Source organism: Gobio gobio (genome assembly GCF_949357685.1).
Source record: "Gobio gobio genome assembly, chromosome: 8".
In the NCBI taxonomy this organism is placed as follows: Eukaryota; Metazoa; Chordata; class Actinopteri; order Cypriniformes; family Gobionidae; genus Gobio; species Gobio gobio.
In genome coordinates this window covers 40461905-40486267 of record NC_137114.1, presented here as the reverse complement: position 1 = coordinate 40486267, position 24363 = coordinate 40461905, and the positions used below count along the sequence as shown (strand labels likewise).

The following is a 24363-nucleotide window of genomic DNA, read 5'->3' as shown; positions in this document are numbered from 1 at the left end:
TTATGCAAGCAAGTCTAAACTTCACAGACTTCAGTGAACGAGCGACACTGCACGCATGCGCACATAACACACGGAACTCAATTGAATAGAGTGCAATAATGTAAAATATACATTTTGCTAAAATATTTGTTGATGGACATTTAACGTGCCATTTGTAGAATTTTATTCCTACAAGTGAGTGTATTTTTTGATGGCAGTAACTGAAGTGACTATTGTAATCAGGTAATCAAATGTAAGCTAATATAATTACTATAAGCTCAGATGACAATGTGTGTTCCTCTTACAAGTTAACATTTAGGGCCCTATTTTAACGTTCTGAGCGCATGGTGTTGGTGAACTTAGGGTGTGTCCGAATCCACTTTTGCTAGTTTAATGACGTAAAAAACGGTCGGTGTGCCAGGCGCACGGTCCAAAACGGTTGTACCTATTCTCTTAATGAGTCATGGGTGTGTTTTGGGCATAGCGTGCAATAAATCAATCAGAATCCCATCTCCCATTCCCTTTAAAAGCCAGTTGCGCTTGCACCATGGCGGATTTGCTATTTTCATGGCTGAATTTGCGCACGGAAATACTGAACGCTTCACCAGAGAGGAATCCTTTTATTTTTTTATATTTAAAAATGTTTGTGTGCTGCTGCGCATCCCTGTGTGTGTAATAAGCAGAGTGTATACGTGTTGTGTACCCGCATATAGGGGCATATTACTAACGCGCCCTTTAAATAACAAAAAACTGCGGTCAATGGCGCAGTCGTTTTCAGTTGCCTCAAAATAGCAACATGCTATTTTGGGCGAACAGATGGGCTGCCAGTGCATTTAAACAATGTGCCGCTGGATGTGAAAATTATAACTGCGTTGGCCTAAAACTAGCAAAAAACACTTGCGCACCTGGCGTCGGGTGTATGATAGGGCCTTTAGTCTGTGTTTTCGTTTTTATTTTTAGTTTAGTGAATTTAACTTGTGCTTTAAGAAGAATTATGTTTATTAGTGGATTGTAATGTTGTTGTTCAAATGTTAGAATATAATATGATTAACCCTTTTTTTTGCACATGGTTACAATTCACAGTTTGTCAGTGTTTATTGGTTACTATCATTCAATATGAACATTGTAGGACAACATTGGGCAGAGTGTAAAATAACATTAAAGTAAATACAGAATTTTATTTATCCAAATATAATAATGTAGAAAATACCGAGATATATACCGTAAATCGCCATTCAGCCAGAAAATACAGAGATATTATTTTTTGGCCATATAGCCCAGCCCAAGGTTCTTCTGAAAGCAAAAACTAAAATGTTCCTCCTGGCAAATTCATTTCCATGGTTTTTCAAGTTGTTTGTGTTTACTGAATAAGGGTTTTTAAAAAAAAAAAAACATCATGGCAATTATTATACTACTACATACTTTTTTGTTTGAAATCCTATAATATTTATAGTTTTATATGTTTGTAAATGAAATTTAAAACAATATTTGAATATTTCCAGGTTTTCCATGACTGTAACAATCTGGTTAATATTTCAGATCAAACAAGATAAAAAAATTCTGAGCCTAACCTGGTAGTAGTTGATGAGCTCCTCAAGTTCATCAGCATGAACGACAATATGTAATCCACACATCTGAGCCAGACGAAACTCCTTCCCATCAACACAGGCAAAGCAAACCTACGAGCAGAAAACATCTTTGTCGCTAATGTACCATCATGTGTAAAAGGTAGAATATTTGTTACAGAAGTAAAAATTATCTCAGAATGTATAACCAAACCTCTTTCCAGGTCCTTGTGCTGTTGGCTTTGCGGGCGCCATCGACAGCCGCCTGATACTCCCCAAGATGCACCAGAGTGGAGGCCAGACGGCCAAAGTTGGACACATTATTATAAAGTAGTTTAGCTGCCTCGTACATCTTCTCGTCATAGCATCGATCACCAACCTAGACAGAAAAAAAGCAAAAGGGGTTATAAATCAGATATTCAAAAAAAAAAAAAAAGGGCAAGAAATTTACTTTTTTTCTTATTCAAGGGCAATATTTACATTTACTTTTTCATTTAAAAATGTTTCTTATATTCTTATAATTTTATGGGCTACATGGTTTTCACTAGGGCTGGGCCGGTTACCGCATTACCGCAATACCGCGGTCATGTGACGCCTACCGCGGGTCTGAGATTGTCACCGCCATCACCGCAAAAAAAAATAATAATCATTGGCCTGCACGTGTGCACGTTGTGTCTAATTCCATGGATTCATTGATTCTAATGACATGGATTGTGTCTAATGACGTGTGTCTTATATGGATTCAAGGTTTTCTAAACAAAACTTAATAAAAAGATGGAGCAAATCCGACCTTTCGCGAGTTGGGGAGCGCAATGTTCCATTATAACATTCCATTTGTACCTGTGTAATGTCTTGTAGCCTATAATTTGAATTTCATTTTACTAAAGCATAAAATACAGGCGCATAAGCAGGACGTGCACGTTTTAATTGCACATGCTTAACACAATTATCTCACATGGTTGCGCAGCCGACAATAGCGGGTAGGGAGATAGAAGTCATGAAAGCAGAAGAAGAACGCATGGGTTTGCGTCGACCGCTGGTGACCGATTTCTCCCATAGCTGGCGAAAAAAAAAAAACACGGCTTCAGAAAGAACAAACTGAGCTGGACCTGCCTTAGTACTGGTAAGTTTTAACTCTCTTCCAACTCTGTTTGGGAAAGATTGACTACAAATAAGCTGTGCCTGCGAAATTTCATTCAATATAATCAATAAATAATCTATTGTAGGCAATTAAATAAGTTGGCTATGTGATTCTGAAATTCCAATTTCATTAAAAGGCTATCGAAAAAGATATCCGTCTGGCAGGCTTACAATCACAGTAGTGTGCGACACTTTGTTAAATTAAATAGCCTTCGTTAAATATTTAAACCACTGAGACAAAAGCGCACGAGATATATAAATTAATATGAATATGTAAACATATATAATATAAATATATATAATAAGTCATATACAATCACGGTAGGCTAGTGTGAGCACCGACACTTTGTTAAATTAAATAGCCTTCGTTAAATAGCACCACTGAGACAAAAGCGCACACGAGAGGCATATAGCCTATATATAAATTAATATAAATATGTAAAATATGCCTAATATAATAATATAATATGTAAAAATTATTTATGTAATATAAATAACAAATATAAATAATTATATATATATAGCCTATATAATTATTTATGTAATATATATATGTATGTATGTATGTATGTATGTATGTATGTACAATCATTAGCCTAAAAAGTATTCGTTAAATAGCCTTGAACCACTGAGACAAAAGCGCACACCACACGAGATACGTAAAATAATATATGTAAATGTTATAAAATATAAAAAATAAATATAAATAATAAAAGTAGCATAATATACAATCAAGGTAGTGTGAGCAGCGAGTGACTACACTTTGTTAAATTAAATAGCCTTGAGCCTTCGTTATTCTTCATTAACCACTGAGACAAAAGCGCACACAAGATGTAAATTGTAAATGTAAATGAATAGCCTGAATATTTAAAAATATGTAATATAAAAATATAAATAGGCTACTATAAATATAAATATAAATAATATATTATATTATATGGGCGGGTGTGCGCGAAAGTCATTATAGTTTAAGTGATTGTTTGATGACGACGACTGTAATCTGAAATTAAAAATATTGGAAATAAATAAACAAATAAATATATATTACTGATCAATACCGATAAATAAAAATGTGTTTGTTTGTCTTTGTTTATGCTGTTCCATCTTCAGATCTGTCAGTCGGGATCTGATCTGCTCTCTCAGCAAAATATGAAGGCTGGGATGTAAACCATGGTCTAGTCTAGATTTCGTTTTGCCAGCACTTTTTTTTCAGATATCATTCCATTTCTGTTCTAATTGTTCCTGTTCTAAACGTGAAAAAATAAATGTAAAATAAACATGTTCCTTATTATGTTCAATTGCCTGCGCTGGTGTGTGCGTGTGCGGCTGTGCGCGAAAGTCGAGCGGGAGCCCTTTAAAGCGGTTTACCGCTGAACCGCGGGAATTTCTTGCTTTTCAACCGCGGTAAGAAAAAATCCATACCGTCCCAGCCCTAGTTTTCACTATGAGACGGATAACATAATTGTTAAATAATTCAGATGGGCTACAGGTTATTTTTATGGTATGCCAAAAAGTGTTAATTCTTAAATGGGATCGTTTGTAAATTTTATCAGTATCTACTATAAAATACAAGATTCTCCAAAAAGTATTTTCCCAAAAGTATCTTGAAAAAGGGGGGGTTGTCTTATAATCAGGATCGTCTTCTATATAAGAATTCATTATTGGGTCATTTTCACCCATTTGGTCACTTTTTGGCCCTTTTCATTTTCTGACCCATCAGCAAGTAGGAGACTCTTACTTGTTGAATGTGTGCGTTGTTTGGCCCATTGATAAACTCCTCCAGTTCAGCTAGACGGTTAGTCTTGGCCAAGGCAAAGATCAGCTCGGTCTCTACATAAGATTCACGGGCCTTCTTGCGAGCCATCTGCAGAAACTTGACCAGATCCTCCCAGTTTCCTGAGGAGAAAACAACAACCAGTTCACTACTAGACCATTTTCCACATTCATAAAAACCTCACCTTGAATGCTACGGATTTAGGTCATGAATCAGACACTTTTTATTGGTTCTTACCGCTTTGGGCTGCAGCTTGTCCCACTTCCATGTAGGCTGAGGGATCGTCAGCTTTGATGTAAGAGTCAATGGCCTCTTTCACCAGCCCCTTTTGCAGCTGTGCTTTAGCCAGCTGACTCCACACGGCCGGCTCATTACAGCGCTCAGCAAACTCATAGGCCCGGTCCAGATTCCCAATGTGCTCGATAAGAACCTGAACCAAGAAGGACAACAAATGATTCGAGGCCAACAAGGAAGAGAAAGTAAGACCAGAAACAACTCTTTGCAATTACGTTAATGTACTTGTGTAGAATATATTTCAGGCCATAGATGACATTTAAGAGATAAGATGTACCTGCACTGCTGATGTGTTCACATCAAACTTCCTGAAGATCGCAAAAGCCTCCTCGAAGAGCTCATTGCTAATGGCGATGTTAGCGATGTCCGGGGCGTCGTAGTTGTCGAGGCGGTTGATGTACTCCATGACACGCGTGCGGTCAGCTTTGATGGCCGTCAGGATCAGGAGGTTCTGCAGGTTCCTGGGACACAAATAATGGAAAACCAAATGTTTAACATTCATGGAAATAATTTTATGTTCGGTCACCTCTCAAATGTTTATACCAGATTAAATTACCGGTGTTCGCTGAAAACGGAGTTGTCCAGGACAATCTTCTCCAGGAGCTCAATGAGTTCATTGGGTAGGTCAGCAGTCATGAAAGCTTTGACAGTAACAGAGACTTCTTCAGGGTCCTGGGTCTCAGAGAGGGCAGTTTGCACAACCTGTCATGGGCGGGAAGATAAGCTGGGTTTAATCTTTATGTTTGAAGCAATTTTTGACATTATAACTCTAAATGTACTTAAACTCCACATGAAATCAAAATAGGCCCCATTTTCTTTCTTAATGCATTAACATAATACTATTCACTTTTTGCAAACACGCTAAAACAATGTTCTCCTTTCTGATGAGATCACCAATCCCTCTTATTTTTTAGCCCCTCCCTTTCAACCGCTTGGTTACATTATCCAATCAATCCTCAATGGATTTTTGTATACATGTTCCCATTCTACTTGGAAATGTGACGTTAAGGAAATAAAATGGGTTGTGAATACAGCGTCATGTTCACTTTTCTGTCATTTTCTAATTTGCACCTGATCGATTAGGGGTCTCCTGTAAGGGTTGCTTTCCAGAAGCACACTAGCCCACAGCTCAGGGTCCTTACGACGCACAAGGTATCGGGACAGACTCTTGAAGAGCGAGTTCTCATTGCAAACCTGCGAATGTGAAAGAAAGAAATATTTATAGCAATGTTTTTCCATTTTAGAAACGGAATATGCAATGAACACGCTCAGAACAAACCCACTTAAAATATTCCACTGCAACAAACACTAAAACAAAAGTGCCATTGTTCCTTACATGGATGAGCTCTTGGTCACACTGTCCTCTCTCATAAGCCACACAGGCCAGATGGGGGTCCCTCTTCTCGCAGTACTTGCCCACCACGCGGCTGTCATAAAAGGGGTTCTCTCTGAGGAAGCGCTCTGGGTTGTTGTTGCTGTCGATGTAGATCTTAGCAAGGGCATTATGGGTAGCAGGTTCCTCACAGCCCTCATGGATGCGTGCCTCCAACCACGGCAGAAGCAGTTTCAGTCTGTTACACAGATCAAAACAGTCAATGTTGGACCAACAGCCAAAATCAACTAAATCAGACCAACAAAACACTAAGTGACCAATATGATTATATACTAATATGACAATGAGATTAAAGATGGACCAATCAATATTTGTTTGAGATCATTGTGCCCCTTTAGCAGATTTACAGAAGTGTTATTTATATACTATACATTCAAAAGTTTGGGGGTCAGTAATATTTTTTAATGTCTCTTATGATCAGCAATGCTACATTTATTTGATCAAAAACAGTCATATTGTGAAATTGTACTATTTAATCAATTTAAAATAACTCTTTCAATTTGAATATATTTTAAAATGTAATTTATTCCTGCGATGGCAAAGCTGAATTTTCAGCATCATTACTCCCGTCTTCAGTGTCACATGATCCTTTAGAAATCATTATAATATGATGATTTGATGCTCAAAAAACATTTCTTATTATTATCAATGTTGAAAACAGTTGTGAGGCTTTTTTGCATTTTTTTCCCCATGATTCTTTAATAAATAAAAATAATTTATTTGAAATAGAAATCTTTTGTAACATTATAAATGTTTTTACAGTCACTTGCTTACGGCTTTTTTTAAAGGGGGGGTGAAATGCTGTTTCATGCATACTGATCTTTTTGCACTGTTAAAGACTTGGATTCCCATGCTAAACATGGACACAGTTTCAAAAGCTAAGGTGGACGTTTGATGGGAGTATTTCTTTGCCAAAATTAGTACTTCCTGTTAGTCATAAGTTTCGGAAAGTTTTTTTCGATCATGGGTCCGCTTGACGTCAACAGGGCGGAATTTCCTTGTATGGGCCGTACGGACAATTCTACCGGAAGAGCGCGCGCGAGAGAGAGAGAGAGAGAGAGAGAGAGCGAGAGCGAGGCCCATCAAAGCGCTGGCTCGTAGCCAAATAACCCCGCGTTAAGGCAAAAGTGGATGGAATTTGCTTTTCCGGATTTTCAGATCGCCTAATACTGAAGGATGGAGCGGTCCCAACGATAAAGGTCCCAACGTTGGAACCGCAGGCAGTGAGTAAGACTGCTTCAAATGTCTGTTTTTGCCTATGCCCATCAAGTAGCCCAAACATGACCACGTATTGATCAATGGAGCATGCGATGTATAGTGTGTACATTTGTTTAGCTGGCCACTATATGTGTATGTTTGTGTATTGTAAAAGCACTCCAAACAACAATACACCAAGAATGGGGAAATATGTTGAACTAAATAAGCGCGCTTCTTCATTCAAATGCGCTACTATTCCATGTCTTTCTATGTAAACACTAGCCTGACGCGCAAAACCAGTCCGCTTACTACAAATCATGTCTACACAAACCACGCGTAAACACACACACACACACACACACACACACACACACACACACACGATATAATTAAAGTATAAATGTGTAAATAACACAAGCCGCTAAGCATATTATATAGTTAGTGTAACTTATACCACATAGAGATGTCCTGCTCTAGTCGTTTTTGCTGCTGCTCCTGTTCAACTTCAGCCTCTGGGTCTGATTCCGGATCATAGATGTATGGCTGTATCTGATTAAAAGCCATTTTTTATGTTGAATAAAGTTTTTTCCCGCTTTTAGGGATGACGCAGCTTTCAGACGCACTCAACACAGTAACAGCGGCGCGCGCTCGACATTCTTTAGCTCCGCCCACACGGTACGCCCCCAGCCGCACGGCTTTTTTCGGAAAGACTCGGAACAGCGCATCTTCCTTTTATAATTATAATAAAAATAAAGACTTTTCGGAGATATGCAGGATGCAATGCTACTCTATAGGTACTCAAGATTGACATGAGACTGACTGAAACTGAGTGTTTCCCCCCCCTTTAAATAAAATAACTTCTTTAAAATAAAAAATCATTTGGATAATTTTTTTCTAGAACAAAAGAACCTTTTCTATACGTCCATAAATTCTATTGTGCAAAATATTTTACTAATTTATCATCATTTAAATTGTATTATGAATGTATCTGTATTATTTTGGCCACCCTGCTGTCTACATAATGGTCATTTAAAGAACATCCCTAAGCAGTGACTGGATGTCTTAAAGCAGCAGTGTCGAACCTGTTTCTTTTCTCCACTTCGGCCACAAGCTCATCAGTGGAGAACTGCCCTCTGACCACAAGAATAAGGTTCTTAATGACGTCCTCAGAGCAGTCCACGTCCAGCAGCCCTCCAATCACCACGGGTAAACGGCTGGGGTTCACCTGACAAAAACGGTTTAACAATCAATCAGTGAGTCAGTCAGTCATCATCACCCACTGCTACAGGAACAGAGAGCCGAGATGATCGCTTCATCACACGAGATGTCATAATCAGGCCTCAAGTACCTTCTGAACGTAGATCTCAATGTATTTCTGCAGGTTGTTGCGGTACAAGTAGAGCACGAGGTCGTGGACAAAGTCAAAGCGGTCACAAACAATGATGAGAGGCAGCTGGTCGGTCAGTTTTGCTTCCTGTTAAAGACAAGGTAAAGTGTTGTTTTTAATAACAATGCACTATTAAGATGCTTGTTAAAAGCATTAAACGAAATCAAAATTAGATGTCATACTTTGAGGAAATTCTTCACACGCTCAGGATCGTAACAGTTGCTCTCCCTGCAGATTCTCTCCACTTCTTTGATTTGACCAGTTTTACAGGCAGCCTGGATGTATTTGAAGTGAACCTCGGGATCCTGGCTGAAATTCACAATGGAGCCCAGGAAGTAGAACAGACCTGCAGAGCAAAAAATAACACATACTGCTCGTGACATCGGATTCATTTCCATGATTCAGTTCAAACTGACCATTTCAAAGAATCAATTTAAAACGGCTGTACAATGATTTGTTGGTGTGATCATTCAAACTCACTTCGCTGGTGTTAAAATGTTGTAAAAAATAGGGATGTACAGATATTAAAATTCAGAACGATACCAACAAGCCATTGATTACGATCGTGTTGTGGCTCATAGCCAATGAATGCCTGATGTTCCCTGTTCCAAATGGCACACTAAACACTCACAGTCTTCCTATGAGTCTGCGATTTCATTAAATATTCCCGAGAGTCAAAGCGGCATTAAGTCGGCTGCAGAGCTCGCTTCAGTGCAGGCTTGGCAAAAGTGTGCATTGAGGGCACATATCGACCACAAAGGGGGCACTCACAAGCACCCTTCTGAAACTTAAAATGACAAATGGACACCCTACGGTCTTGTGGACTTAATGGACATGCGCAGACGGCAGCCATTGTAAATTCACCAGACACAAAGTGCATATGAAGTGTGCCATTTGGGACAGGGCCATTTACTTTATCTAGATTTAATGCAAGAAATGTTTTACTTGCATTGTATAAGCATGCATTAAACATTCTGAATCTACTTGTCAAAAATAGCTGTTTGGTCAAAATGATGGTTCCTCTGATAAAAAAAAATAAAAAAATTCATACTGCCCTAATTTCAGAACATTTCAATTGTGGTGCATTGAAACTGATTTAAGCAATTTTACCCTCAAAGCTCTTGAAGGACTCAAAGAGCTCTGTGAGCGACTGGGTGGAGAGCTGCTCGTGATACTTGGAGGCCACCTGGACGCAGATCTGGAGGTTCTGCCTGATGTTGGCAGACAGCATGGCTCTCAGACACTCCAGAGAGTCCTCCACAGATAGAGAGCCAAAGAAGTTCACCAGCCACTGCAACCAGAGCAGAACATATTACCCACCATTAAACACCATGATCAGGTGTGGACTAGATATGTTTGACAACCATCAACATCAGAGGCCCTGTTTACACCTGGTATTAAGATGCGTTTCAGCTGATCGGATCTCAAGTAGATGAGGGAGACATACCCATTTACACCTGGCGTTTTAATCCGTCTCTTTTGTCCACTTTCAACCACTTCGGTTCTGATTTCTTCGAGGGGAGGGTCTATGGGCGGGTAAATGTATGTTGCTGTTTTTTCAGATCAGCAGTCTTTTGTGGCTGTTCGAATTAATTCGACCACATGAAGGCCAATTTATACTTCTGCATTGAGTGTACGCCGTAGCTACGCCGTAGGCTGTGTGAAGCGCGCGTACACTACAGCGTACCCTGACGCGCACCTCTCCAAAAATTAAACCACGTCAATTCTACGCAGACCCCAAGCGCTGTGATTGGTCTGCCAGAACCCCTCCCTCAGATCAATAAATAAATAAATAATAAAATCTGCGATAGGAGTGTGTGTGTGTGTGTGTGTGTGTGTGTGTGTGTGTGTGTGTGTGTGTGTGTGTGTGTGTGTGTGTGTGTGTGTGTGTGTGTGTGTGTGTGTGTGTGTGTGTGTGTGTGTGTGTGTGTGTATGTGTGTCCAGAAATGGGATGATAGTTTCATCCTTGTATCTGCTATATAACACAATATTTTGTAGTGCAGAGATTCTTTATGTTAGTGAATAAATACATAGATCCGCTGTGTATAGTTTATTTATTTTCTCATTAAAACCAAAGATGTTAATCAGTGATTGTATATCAAGAACAGGGACGCATCACAATGGGTGCATTTCGTTTTGTGATTTCAACGGAACGAATAGTCTCCGCAACAGCAATCGATTGAAGCGCTCGTCTGTGCATGAGCCACCGATACTGAAAACAGCGCCACGAGCACTCTGTATGATTTCAAAAAACGCATTCCAGCGCCAGATCGCCTCTTATTTAACTCTACTAATCAACTAGAGATGCTTAATTTGTATTCCATACAACAACTCAAGCTGCAAGAAAAGCCGCTATCTGACGCCATGGCGGCTGCTGATACTCCGACAATGTAAACAAGCTGCTTCTTCTTCGGCTTTTGCCTTGATACTGTGGGTTACCATCAACATGCCCGTGGAATTGAACAGAGGCGGACAACAACGCAGAAGTATAAATGAAAACAAACACGTAACTTGCGGCGTAGAGGATACGGCGTAGGTCCGACGCAGAAGTATAAATCAGCCTTGAGTGTTTACACTACAAAAGCAATCTGGTCGAATGTATTTTCGACTACCTCTGGAAGTGGTCAAAATTGGATAAGCTCAAAACATTTTTGACCAAAACGCATCTCAATACCAGGTGTAAACAGGGCAGATTGAATGATACAGTAGCGTCAGGTCCAAAAGTTCAAGCAGACTGTGGGCCTTACCTCTGGGTTGAGCAGGTGCGTGTGAACCACGGCCCGCTTGATGTCATACAAGTCAGTGTAGTGCTCCAGAGCTCTCTGCAGAAGACCCGCCTTCTCACACAGCTGAGCCACATGGGCTCGGTCATAGTGAGTAAACATCTGGTTCCCCAGGATGGCATCTGCCACCTGAATAAGACAATATCATGGCAAAAACCATATTATAAAACAAACCTTTGCTTTTTTTTAAAGTAAGCGAGGTGTGAGTTGCTGCTGTCTGTAGTGAGCACCTGTGGGGCATGCATTAAGTTCATCTCCAACAGACGAGTCTGCAAAGGACCCTCGGTGGGGCGGTTGTTCTTCAGGGCATCCAACAGGAAAGAAGTGCACTGCTGGATCAGGTTATACTCCATAAACACATCCACAATCTGTAGGATTAAAAAAAAACTGTTAGTAAATAAAAGAAATACAGGGCTGCAGACTGCAACTAAATTGCCACAATTTGCAATCTTTTTTCCTGCAGGAGCGACTGAATTGTTAGAGGTTGCACTGTTGCACTACTAATTTGTCTAATTGAGGAGCGCTGCCATTTCTGTTCTACCACAAAGATCAAGCAAGGCTTTTCAATCCACAAACCACCAACATTTACCATGGTGTTACTGTAGAAACACTAACTGTAACCATGGTATTGTGGCAGAAATGTAGACGTGTATTAAATATATTAAAGGAATAATGAAATATGATTACATTTATTTTTATCAAGCTATAGCAGTTTTTGTGCATTTGTATTTAAACTAAATAAATACATGTTTAAGCTACTGTTTTCATAAACACAATAGAAACCACAGTTACTTTTTACCATGATGAGGTGCCATGTGTGGTTTTACCTGTGATTATCATGATCTACAAAATGTATGATACTATAGAAGACCAATTTTACATGTTACAGGTGTGATTTGTTTCAATGAAAAGCTACTGCTACAGTCAACGAGAGCTACTTTCATTTCTGAGATGCAAAACATGCAACATTATTAATATTGCATATGCAATACTACCAAACCAGCTGCTGGTAGAACCGGTGCCATTGCTCTCAAATGTTAGTCTGGAGCCCTGAAGTATCTTTTTTCCCTTCACGTTATATAATTATATCCAGTCCGAATAAATATGCTCTTAGACCTGAGTGATGTCAGCCAGAGGTTCCTCATCTTGAACGAGCATTTGGGAGAACTGCAGGCCTTGTTCTGGACTGATCCGCATGACGTTCCTCAACAGGAAGATCCAGTCTGGAGTGTAGCCAACCTACGCACAGATGGCCACGCATTAGAGGATGGAGCTCATATTTGAAATCTCTCACACAAATAAAGCTGTTTACGGAACAGTGTAAAATATATGGCCAGGAAACACATTTAAACTCACCTTTTTTGCATACAGTACAATTTTCTGGAACTGCCCGGTCTCTGCAAAACACTGGATCACTTTGTTGGGAACGTTGGCTCTTAAATAAACGCTAAGAGCAAGAGTTGGATCCACAGACTTCACTAAATCACCCAATTCTTCTGAACACTCCAGCTGCAAGGAGTGAAAACAGCAGGTGTTCATCTCAAAATCATAAGCGCGGAATCATCAAAATCATCTTTTTGCAGCTTCAAAAACGACATTCAATGACATTACAAAGCTGAGCAGAGTCAGGATATTATTTAATGAGTAAATTAGGGGATCCTTTTTATTTTTTGGTGAACTATCCCTTTAAGAGATACATGTGTCTGTCATTTTTTTGTATCTGCTTTTGATGTATTGACGCTTTGGTAATACTGTATGTTTAACTATCATGCCAATAAAGTATTTTGAATTTAATACGACTTAGGATCATCTATTGCTACATATTTATTTTCAGAGGAGGATGTACCTTATCTTCCTTCAGCCATTTCTCCAGGAGCTGTTTGCGGCCTTGCTGCAGAACAGGCCTGCAAAGCTCCAATGACTCAAACTTGTTCAACTGGCCCTGGTCCAGCAGAATCCCAAAGTACTGCAGTAGGGGAGAAGTCTGACCAGGCTGGGCAGGAACACTCTGGAACCGACGGATGGTGTCTGGGGTGCGCAGGATGCCCTGCAAAAGCCAACAGCCAATCAGAAACCTCAATATTTGCCTGACAAAGACTAATGCAGCATCAGGTAGTGTGATGCAGTCTGCTGTACCTTTGGCGCATTGGCAGCCACTTTGGCAGCTTCAGAGTAGCTGCCACTAGCAAACAGGTTGTTGAATTTGCGGGCGAAGAGCTCCTCTGCACCTGCCAGATTGTTGCGGACGGCCATCCTGAGGGCTAGGTCAGGGTTCTGCAGCACGTTAGTGATGTAAGGGATGATGTTTTCTTCCTCTACACACACAGACAGCACCTGATAAACAGCAGACGTCAAACATATTGTATCAGACACAGAATGCAGAAACTCTGAATTTTTGTATTTACACTACCGCAAGTTTAGGGTTATTTTTTTTATGTTTTTGAAAGAAGTCTCTTATGCTCGCCAAGGCTACATCTGGATCAAAAGTACTAAAAAAACAGTAATACGGAAATATTATTACAATTAAAAAATTAAATAATAATCTCTATTTTAATATATTTTAAATGTATTTATTTCAGGAAAACCAGAAAGATTGGGGGGAGAATAATTAATAATAAGAATAATACATAAAACAATGTATAATATATAAATAACATATACATGCAATGCGCATATATACATATATATATATATACATATATATATATACACACACACACACACTCACGTATGCGTTGCGTGTGTGTGTTATTTATAAATTATAAATTGTTTTATATATTATTCTTATTATCTTTTATTTTATTTCTTCTGACTGCTCACTTGATACTAATAGATACCTGAAAAGCTTAATTTGTACATTTGTTCTATTTGAATAATTACTTTAATGATTACTTTAAAATGTAATTAATTCTTTAATATATTAATTTACTTTATTTTGTACAATTTTCAATCACATTAAGTTTTAATGTGTTCAACAACATTAGTCGCTATTGGTGTCAAAACGTTCTGTCATTCGGTCATCAATGACATTCTTATTTATGCAATAACTGAACACCCATAACATACGGACACAAGCCACCGCTAATCTAACTTTCTGTATATTTTCTGTATCAGTAATGTTTGTTGTGAAGTTTGTATGGCTTCTTCAGATTAACAAATCTCTGTGTGCCAAGACCAGCCCATAATCTGTTGCATTACCACATTAGTTTTAACGCTGGCTAATCTCTATTCATAAGCACCTAATAATGAATTGATTGGCTGCAAATTATGCTGATCTGGACCCATAAGCATCTAAAGCGACCCTCAAGATGAATGGGCCGGTATCCCATTATGCACTTGTTTAAGTCTGTCAGAGCTGAAGCGGTCATCAGTCAGTGGCTGAAGCCGAGCGAACAAACCGCAGACTCGGTAAGAGGATTACAGAGGCTGTCTCTACCTCTTACTGAGTGTCACAGGCTGTTCTCACTGTACGTGTTGGGGGATCAACGGACACTGTTATTTACAGGGACTCCTTCATCCCTAGTCGCAGCATCCTTATCTATCTATCTATTTTTCTGTCTATCTATGTGTTTATCTATTTATCCATCTGTCTGTCTGTCTATCCGTCTATCTATCTGATCCTGACATCCATAAGTAGTTTTGAACAATGACTCAAAATTGCAGAAATGAATTGATTCATCAAATGGACAGTTTGAACTGATTGATAATTAATCAAAAATAACTCCAGCTTGAATTAGAAACGTTAAATATAATATTATATAAACATACTTGCTTAGACTTTTGTTCCTGGCAAAACCATATATTGGTTATAAAAAAATTTAAATGGGTACTTAAGATATTTAATGTTTAGATAGATGTATTCAAAGTATCGCTTCATTTTATATTGCTAGCATCATAATCGCATTGTGAATATTTAATATTTCATCCAATCCTAGTTGGTACTGACAGTCTTGTGGTTTGATCGGGGAGGTTTCCCTTATGAGGAGGGGAAAACAAACGGAAGAATATCAATGAGCAGGGATCACATTTCTACGCTCTCTCTGCATATTTAATGTCACTTGGGTCTGAGCTCCAAAATAATTCATCAACTGATGGCATCCTATTACAGCAGATTACAGACCGCTAGCTAGTCTGTTTGCACATGTAAAAGGCAGCTCAAACTGGGGCCAACTATATGGAAACAAACCTCTGGTGTGTTTCTGGAACAAGCTCAGCCGGTCCATTCAAATGTGCTGACTAAACAACCCTTAAATGTTCAAGCTAAAACAATGCCAATGCACCACTCTCTTCTTACTGTCCACAACAGCAGATAAAGTAGTCAGTACCTGTCCCTTCCGATTCACGCCAATTATTCCAGATGTGGCTTCATGAGGGGCGGTGACAAAAATGGTCTCTCCACTGATCCTGTTCATGTAGATGCAGGTGCCAGTCTCAAGGTCATACAAATGGATGTAGCCATATTTGGTGATGAGAAAGACAACATCATGCTTGGAGCTTATCTAGAAGAAGAGACCAAAAATATGAAAATGAGTTACTGTTAAAATAAATAAATAAATAAATAAATAAATAAATAAATAAATAAATAAATAAATAAATAAATAAATAAGGGCTGTCAAAATTAACACGTTAATGCAAACAATTATTTTTTTCAGTTTAACGCATTTAAAATATTTAACGCAGCATCAGTTTTTTCCCCGTCATCCTCTGGCTAACGTTACATTATATGACTCCGCTTTTATTCATGCAAATGATTTTAAACCATTCAAGCGTCATATGACACAAAAGAGATCTCCTGTCTGTGACACACACGACTCGTGCGCACAAAAAACGCTTCACACAGCACTTGAACGGACAAAAACACACAACATTTTGTCAAGTATCCTCGCAAGTACAGTCTTAAATGAGTTAAATGAAGTCTTAAATGAACACAAAGAAAATAGGAAGCGTGTCAGATCCATGTCATGTACGGCAGGTCTTAAAGAGACAGCAACCTAATAAACCAGCTACATACATAAAAATGTAGGTTGCATGGGTCAAAAACAACGAAAAAAAAATACTTTTTGAGCATTTTGAAAGGGCCAGTAAAAATCTGAACCAGTCTGACCGGGCCAATAGAAAACATTTAACCCTGATATATTGAAGGGCACAGATAAATGTGACATTTATTATAATGGGTTAATGTGAAGATTGTTTTAAGTTCACTTAAATTAAAAGTTGTTAAAAAAAATTAAAGCCTAATAAATGTTAAAATGTATAGCTTTCAATTATGCTGTAATGCTAAATGGCTAAAATTGAGAGAGAAAAAATATTTTACAGAGACATCAGTAGCAGTATTGGCACCAGCAATGCCTTCTTTCATAAAAATATGCCATTACAACAAATATGTAAACAATAGGCTACTGTCTTTATGTTGATTCTAATTTGGAGATTAACTGAAATTATTACATAATAAAAAACTTTAGTGTTAGGTGCAATTAATTACAGAAAATGTGTGATTAATTAGTTAATTTTTTTTAACAGATTGACAGCGCTATATACACATATATATAAGGGTTGTAGTTGTGTTGGTCATAGAAATTGTGTGGTTTAAACTAACTGCCCCAACAGACAAATTTGAATAATATTCATTAAATATTCAAAACTATGTATACCTGCATGGCAACCGGAAAATCATTCTGGGCCTCTGGAGGGAAAAATACATCGACTGCTTTCTTTGGAAAAGGTTGATTACCAGTCGGAGGTGTTCCAACCTCAATAATGTGCAACTACAGGGGGGAAAAGCACAAGGGTGGCATTACATTTACAGTCATTTAAACATAATTAGTGTTACTTCAACATTGACATTCATTATAAAGAATAACCAGACCTTTCCTCCAGCTTGTCCCCGAACAGCAAAGCAGAAAAGTGTGGATTCCTCAGCATTTCCCTCCATTTTAAACTGAGCGAATCCAGCAGCATGGCCTTCGATTGGCTGCGACACCTTTCTGTCCACTGAGTAAAGTTGCATTGCGCCCACAACACGGTTTTGCTGACAGGAAAGGGTTTAAAAAGGCATTTCAGCAGGAAAACGACAACCACGCTGACACAAAGGTTACTGCACATGGATGAGACCACTAAATACCCATTATTTTACCTGTGCGGAAATTCCAATAAGTAGTAGCCATTTTTGTTTGGCATCAGTGCGATAGTTAATAATTTGACAGCCTGCTAAACTGGAATGTCGGTCAAAGACTTTGATGGGCTGCGAGTCTCCTTCCATACTCCAGTGATAGACCGCGTTGTCTGTCACAAGTGCTACGGTATTGAGAGAGATCCACTTCCAAAATGTAACGTCCTCTGTCATGGTGTGGGCCTTCATCTTGCTCTTCATTTCAATGTTGAAAATCTGAAGGGTTTTTGCCGCTGAAATTCAGGAACAGAGGCAATTTGAATAAAACGGCAATATTTTTTTCTAGCTCATGAATTGTGTGATTTAAATTAGTTAACTTATAGACATCAAGCGTAATGCTAATAACAGGATGCATGTTAAATTGTAATTGTTAAGACAAATATGGAAAACATGACAAAGCAGTTACAATGCAAAAGGAACAACTAGAAGACAAACACAGCAAACATATACAAACATCAAGCCGAGTTTTTTTTGATCTGCATCTTTTAGTGATGTTCTAAACCTAGTACGCTTATCGCTTATTAATTAGTAAACAACTCAACTCAAAAGCTCTCTACTCAAAAAGTGCAATGCAGATTGTTTAAAGGGAAAAACTCAAAACCATACTGTTATTCCCATCTGCAATCGCATGAATCATCGCCTTACCTCAAGCATGTGGGAATACAATTTGTTAAACATGTATAAGCATGTTTAAAAGCTTTTTCTCTCCTAAAATGCGGAGCACAATTGGCCTAATCTGTCGATCTGTATTATTTTTTAATCGAGACACAGTGGCCCCAAAATGCATTAGGACACTTAATGTATATACATCTCACTGCAAAAAATATTAGCACATCAAAGTGGCATAGCATTTATTTTGAAGAATCAAAACAAATCATTTGGTGTAAATTGTCAAATGTCACTGGGGATTTAACTTCATACATCCACTAAAAAAATCTAAGTTGGTCTGAGAAAGGCTAAAGTATGATTCGTTTGTAGATGCCACTTGATTTGATACACTTGTCTAATGTGATGACATTAAGGGCCTGTTTACACCTGGTCACTTCATGTGTTTTCTCTGATTGGATAGCTATCCGATCGTGAAGAGACCAGGTGTAAACGCCCTCCGTAGTGCTTTCAAGACGGATCACTCAAACCAATTCAGGAGGTTGAGATGCATTCCAGACGAAACTGGACAAGCTTTAATGCATCTGGTTGTTGAAACCACATATGTACATTTTACTCCTCCCAAAATATAAAAAATAGACATGTCAAATAGCCTATAACACGCTCTAAAAGGTTAGTTCACCCAAAAATGAAAATTCTGTCATTAATTACTCACATTCATGTCGTTCCAAACCCGTAAGACCGTCGTTCGTCTTCGGAACACAAAGTAAGATATTTTTGATGAAATCCGAGAGCTTTCTGTCCCCCCATAGATAGACTGCAATGTCATTACCACTTTCAAGGCCAATACATTTTGTGCGCAAAAAAATTAAAATAAACTAAAAATAGCGGCTTTATTCAACAATTTCTTCTCTTCCATGTCAGTCCCAGAAGCGCTGCACTGTATTTACTACGTGAACAGTGTAGGAGACTGACATGGAAGAGAAGAAATTGTTGAATAAAGTTGCCATTTTAGCTTTTTTTTGCGCACAAAAAGTATTCTCATCACTTCATAATATTAAGGTTGAACCACTGGAGTCACATGGACTATTTTAACAATTTTACTACCTTTCTGGATCTTGAAAGTTGCAAAGAAGACATTGCTGCCTGTGTGTGGAAACCTCTCGGATTTCATCAAAATTATCTTAATTTGTGTTCCGAAGATAAAGGTCTTGCGGGTTTGGAACGACATGAGGGTGAGGAATTAATGACAGAATTTTCATTTTTTAGTGAACTAACCCTTTATATGTTATAGCCAGATATGACAGCGCTACTGCAACAGGCATCGCTGCAGATTCTTCAGCAAGCCGCCGCGCAAACTGCCGCAAATGAAACCAGAAAGAAAGTCGCAGATGTTCAACACACAATCATCTTCATTAAAAGTAGTGAGACTTAATGATCTTACCAGTGCTGATGCCGCTCTCTCCTATTGCGGTCTTTGATGTTGAAATTAGCTGATGAGCAATAAAATGCAGCGCATATCTGTTGCTTTCATTGACGTGAACTCCGTTAAATGTGCATATAACGCGGGAATTAAAGATGGATTTATATTCGTTTTGCGGAGCCACATCTATGTGGCCATGTGTAAATGGAACCGTTTTAACAAATCAGAGCTATCCGATCAGTAGAAACGCATGAAGCTACCAGGTGTAAACAGGCCCTAAGACATTTTAAGTGTCCAACTATTTTGAGGGTCACTGTATATTTTATCTAATTTTTGTGAACCATTGTTAGGAAATTTTATTTTCTAATTTTAACATAACATCTGGCCTGGTAAGCAATTATGTCACGAAGGGGGAAATATTACTGTGAAATAAGTGTTTATTATATAAACTAAAAGCTTAAGTTAAATGTATGTGCTCAGTGGGATTCAGTACATATAAGCAATATATATATATATATATAAGCACAGGCAAACCAAAATTTATTCAGACACCCTTCAACATTCTCACATTATCAGTTTACTCGCTAGTTTTGAAAACGGTGATAAAATATGACAAGAACTCAGAGTTAAACTGTCAGAACAAATCTTGATCATGTCAGATAACTTTGATAGAAAGGTATGTAATGGATTACAATCAACCAATCAGCTGTTCAATTTAAGTACACCATTGGATAATACCAATTTAGTTCAACCATTGACCAAGCAATGCTTCATTTTGTTTCTATCTGTGGTGTAAAAGGTCGCATTAGCAATTCAAGAAAAAACACTAAAGCAAAACATGGTCGGTTCAAAGTGTCTGAATAATTTTGGTCCCAAATTTTAATATATTTTTCGTGGTAGTCCACTGTATGAAGAATTGTTGGGTATAATATCACAGTTTACTTTTTTTTGCTAACCTCACTTATATTAAATTAACTATGGTGTCCTGAACCCACTAGTAAAAAATTATCTGGTGTCTGAATAATTTTTGGTTTGACTGTATACACACACACACACACACACACACTACAGTTCAAAAGTCTGTTATTCTCACCAAGGCTGCAGTTATTTGATCACAAATACAGTAAAAACATTTTAAAGTAACTGTTTTCTATTTCAATATATTTTAAAATGTAATTTATTACTGTGATGTAAAGCCAAATTTTCAGCATTATTACTCCATCCTTCAGTGTCACATGATCCTTCAGAAATCATTGTAATATGCTGATTTGCATTATGCTGAAACATTTACTATTATCAATGTTGACTCCAGTTGTGCTTAATATTTCATATTTTGACACTTTTCCAGGATTCTTTGATTAACAGAAAAATCCAACAACATTTATTTGAAATGGAAATCATTTGTAACATTATAAATGCCTTTACTGTGATTTTTGACCAATTGAATGCGTTCAAAGTATTCATTTGTTTCAAAAATCTTACTGAGCCCAAACATTTGAACAGTAGTGTGTGTGTTATAGCCTCTGACGGCTATACACAAGATTATAATTATATACAAATCAGAACTGCAACTATAAGACAATCTTACAATATTCAGTATTTATTGTGATCTTGCTATTTTCAAGGTCATAATCCACTTCTCATTCTTACAGTTGACTTGCAGAGTTAAATATATCTAGAAAGCTGCCTTGCAAATCTATCACTTTACAGACATAGTAGACCTTTGCATTGCATTAACAGTAGACTGAAAAGTGCCAAAACAAAATTAAATTAAAAGGCTCAGCTGCATATTGTTGTTGAATTAATTTTACGCTAAACAAGAGGAAAACAGGCTGCTGCCAAGCTACATGCATGTTACATGATCCCTATCCCCTCCTCATATGGCTAACCTATCATCCAACATCAAATGCATTCAGATTGACCCCACATTTCACAATTCAAAATCCCACAACTCAGGATAGATGAAATTGAACTCACCGTCTGCAAACATAAGAAAGCAGTAAGAAACAAAAAATAAAAAAAGAACAAAAACAAGCAAGAACAGACAAAGCATTTATGACGGCAAGACATTTCCAATGAGCATTTTAAAGGCTATTCTTAACCAAAAAACTACAACAAGATTTGTTTATACGTAACGAGACAGATGGCTGAGAATATGAACATATTTGTTGGAAATATGGAGGGTATTTTACAATAATCATGTCATTTGACGAGACAAAAAAAGTAATACAATATGTTACACTAAACTGTCTCGATGAGAAACACAATCAGCCAAAAGTGTAGTCATGTTATCTAATAAGGAAAAGAACCACATGGACATTTCTATATTATCCCAAAAATTATCATTACATCTCAAAAATCTATCCCCCCCACTTTTCAAATGTCTACAACACCCTTGTGTCTTACCTTTAAGAGCAATGACTTTGCTGGCTGGGTTCATGATGGCACTGTCTGCAGAGATGGGCCTGCGGATGGGCGTGTTGGGATCGCTCATGTCAATGATCACAACCTGGGCCTGTTCGCCCACCTTTTCCCGGATGCAGATGAACTTATCTGACTCCATCGTGAGGGTGCTAAACCCAATATTTGCTGGGTTTATGCCCAGGTTCTGGAGCTGTAAGAGATGGACAGACAATGTTTATCAAAGTTAGATACAGTAGTAGTATTTTCTACTATTCATGCGATTTTGGAAACTAAGGAGGTCTCTGAAAACCTAGCGAACTGCCTACCTAGAGAGCATTTTTGGTACTAAAATGCATCAAAATGCTGTCTAGTTATGCTTTATTTTTAACACAAAGCCTGGATGTCATAAATGTGTCTGCTGTAAGTTTATTTCAATATGGTGGGATTTGTGATTTTAAAAAACAAAACAAAAGGAGATATGGATACAATCTCACAACACAAGCCCCATCATCCTCCCCAACTGAGATGCACCTGTGCAACGACACAACACACTGTAATGGCTCAAGTCAAGCAAGTTAAGCAACAAATATCCACGAGTTAGCATTCCAAATATTTTAAATATATACATCAATATTGATAAACACCATCTATATACACTATCTGAAAGGTTTTTAAGAGACAGTTTACTATGAAGTGCCTAATATACATGAAACAAGAGTGAATCGGAATCGATTTGTGAAATCGGTGTAAATACCCAGCCATATTTACGCATGTCATTTTTTACACATTTTACAAATGGGTTTTTAAAGGGAAAGTTCACATAAAATTAAAAAATGGGTCATCATTTACTAGCCCTCAAGCTGTTTCTTTCTTCTGCTGAAAACAAAAGATGATATTTTGAAGATTATGGTTTACCAAACAGTTGATGGACCCCATTGACTTCTATAGAAGGAAAAAAATACTATGAAGTCAATGGGGTCCATCAACTGTTTGGTTACTGACATTCTTCACAATATCTTATTTTGTGTTCAACAGAAGTAAGAAATTCATACAGGTTTGGAACAGCTTGAGGGAGAGTAGGTTGACAGCATTTTCATTTTTGGGTGACATTTTTCATTTTCGTGTAATCTATCGTCCAAAAAAAGAGACGTGCAACAGAAATGTTTTGAGCGGTAAAGGTGGACAATCCTAGTCACATTTTATTAAACCGACAAAATAAATGACAGTATGTATGCAGCTTTATAAAGCTGGTTTAATCCTTTCACCAATCAGTGCATCCACCTGCATACGCCGTGTCTAAAAACCTAGTCACCTGCCTATCCAAACTACATATTTTGAGTACCATAAACTCGTTAGATTTGAACATTAGTATTTTCGGGGTCTCACTTGCGGGTTCGATCTTTTTATTCGCACATACAATATTTATTTATTTTTTTAAGAATCACAGGGCATTTGATTGAAAGATGTTGTTCGGCAGCTCGCGAGACACAGGCATTGAAATGGATGGGAGGTCATTCATTGAGCTAGCGCTAAAGCTAACTAGCACTGTCACCTCTGTTACAGCAGCGCCAACGATTATTAATATGTTCATATTCAACTGTAGTGAAAACCCACCTGCAGGTGCTCCTGGAAGCGGATAGGAAGGATCTGAGCCATGGTTTGGGCTTTCTGTTCTCAATCCTCCCGGCCGGACTCCTCGCAAAATTTCTCCCTAGCTTTAGCGAACGACGACCTCCTCTCCGCTGACACCCTCGATTCAAAACAGACCAAATGCAGGACTGCTGGTTATATTATACAGAGAATACAAGTGTCGTGTTTTCGTCGTGTCAAGCCAATCCGCCAGATGGTTGATGTTTTTTTTCCTCCCCTCTCTGCACGGATGGGACTCGCTCAGACCCGCAATGGCGGCGGAAACAGCTCAGACTGACAATCCGGAAGCAGCAGCGCGGACTTTGCGGCGGAAGGACATTCGCGATTTCAGCGATTTTGTTTATCAGGGGGGCGATGAACAAGGCACTGGTTTGGTGTATGTAAGCGTTTGGACACTTAATATTTTACATTTGATTTATAAGCGCCGGTAGGAGCAGTCTAGTAAATGTTAAATAATTCGTTTCATTTTTGCCACATCATTCAGTTCTTCATATTCTATGTACGTCAGTTCCGGCTGCGCTCTACTTGCTGGTGCGCTCGTGAACGAATCGTTGTTTTTGAATGAATCTTTTAAGAGAATGAATCCTTCACTGAATCGT

General features: G+C 38.3%; 1 protein-coding gene across 3 annotated transcripts in view; it reads right to left on the bottom strand.

The window, feature by feature from the left end:
* Nucleotides 1-24287, bottom strand: part of cltcb (clathrin, heavy chain b (Hc)) — a 40662-nt gene extending 16375 nt beyond the window's left edge. The window contains exons 1-24 of one of the 3 annotated variants that reach the window (XM_079824118.1): nt 23729-24287; nt 22118-22325; nt 17647-17915; nt 17380-17541; nt 17165-17278; nt 15839-16012; nt 13650-13847; nt 13360-13560; nt 12870-13022; nt 12630-12752; nt 11744-11881; nt 11478-11642; nt 9840-10020; nt 8912-9075; nt 8691-8816; nt 8425-8567; nt 6089-6323; nt 5824-5946; nt 5309-5454; nt 5030-5213; nt 4696-4888; nt 4423-4580; nt 1759-1923; nt 1551-1658 (exon numbers count right to left, since the gene is read on the bottom strand). In XM_079824118.1, the coding sequence (XP_079680244.1) occupies nt 1551-1658; nt 1759-1923; nt 4423-4580; nt 4696-4888; nt 5030-5213; nt 5309-5454; nt 5824-5946; nt 6089-6323; nt 8425-8567; nt 8691-8816; nt 8912-9075; nt 9840-10020; nt 11478-11642; nt 11744-11881; nt 12630-12752; nt 12870-13022; nt 13360-13560; nt 13650-13847; nt 15839-16012; nt 17165-17278; nt 17380-17541; nt 17647-17915; nt 22118-22325; nt 23729-23770 (3873 nt within the window). In that variant the 5' untranslated portion in view covers nt 23771-24287. Of the gene's footprint in view, nt 1-1550; nt 1659-1758; nt 1924-4422; nt 4581-4695; nt 4889-5029; nt 5214-5308; nt 5455-5823; nt 5947-6088; nt 6324-8424; nt 8568-8690; nt 8817-8911; nt 9076-9839; nt 10021-11477; nt 11643-11743; nt 11882-12629; nt 12753-12869; nt 13023-13359; nt 13561-13649; nt 13848-15838; nt 16013-17164; nt 17279-17379; nt 17542-17646; nt 17916-19566; nt 19641-22117; nt 22326-23728 lie in introns of those variants that run through there. The other 2 variants (XM_079824119.1, XM_079824120.1) reach the window with 2 other exon arrangements.
* Nucleotides 24288-24363: the final 76 nt, after the last annotated feature.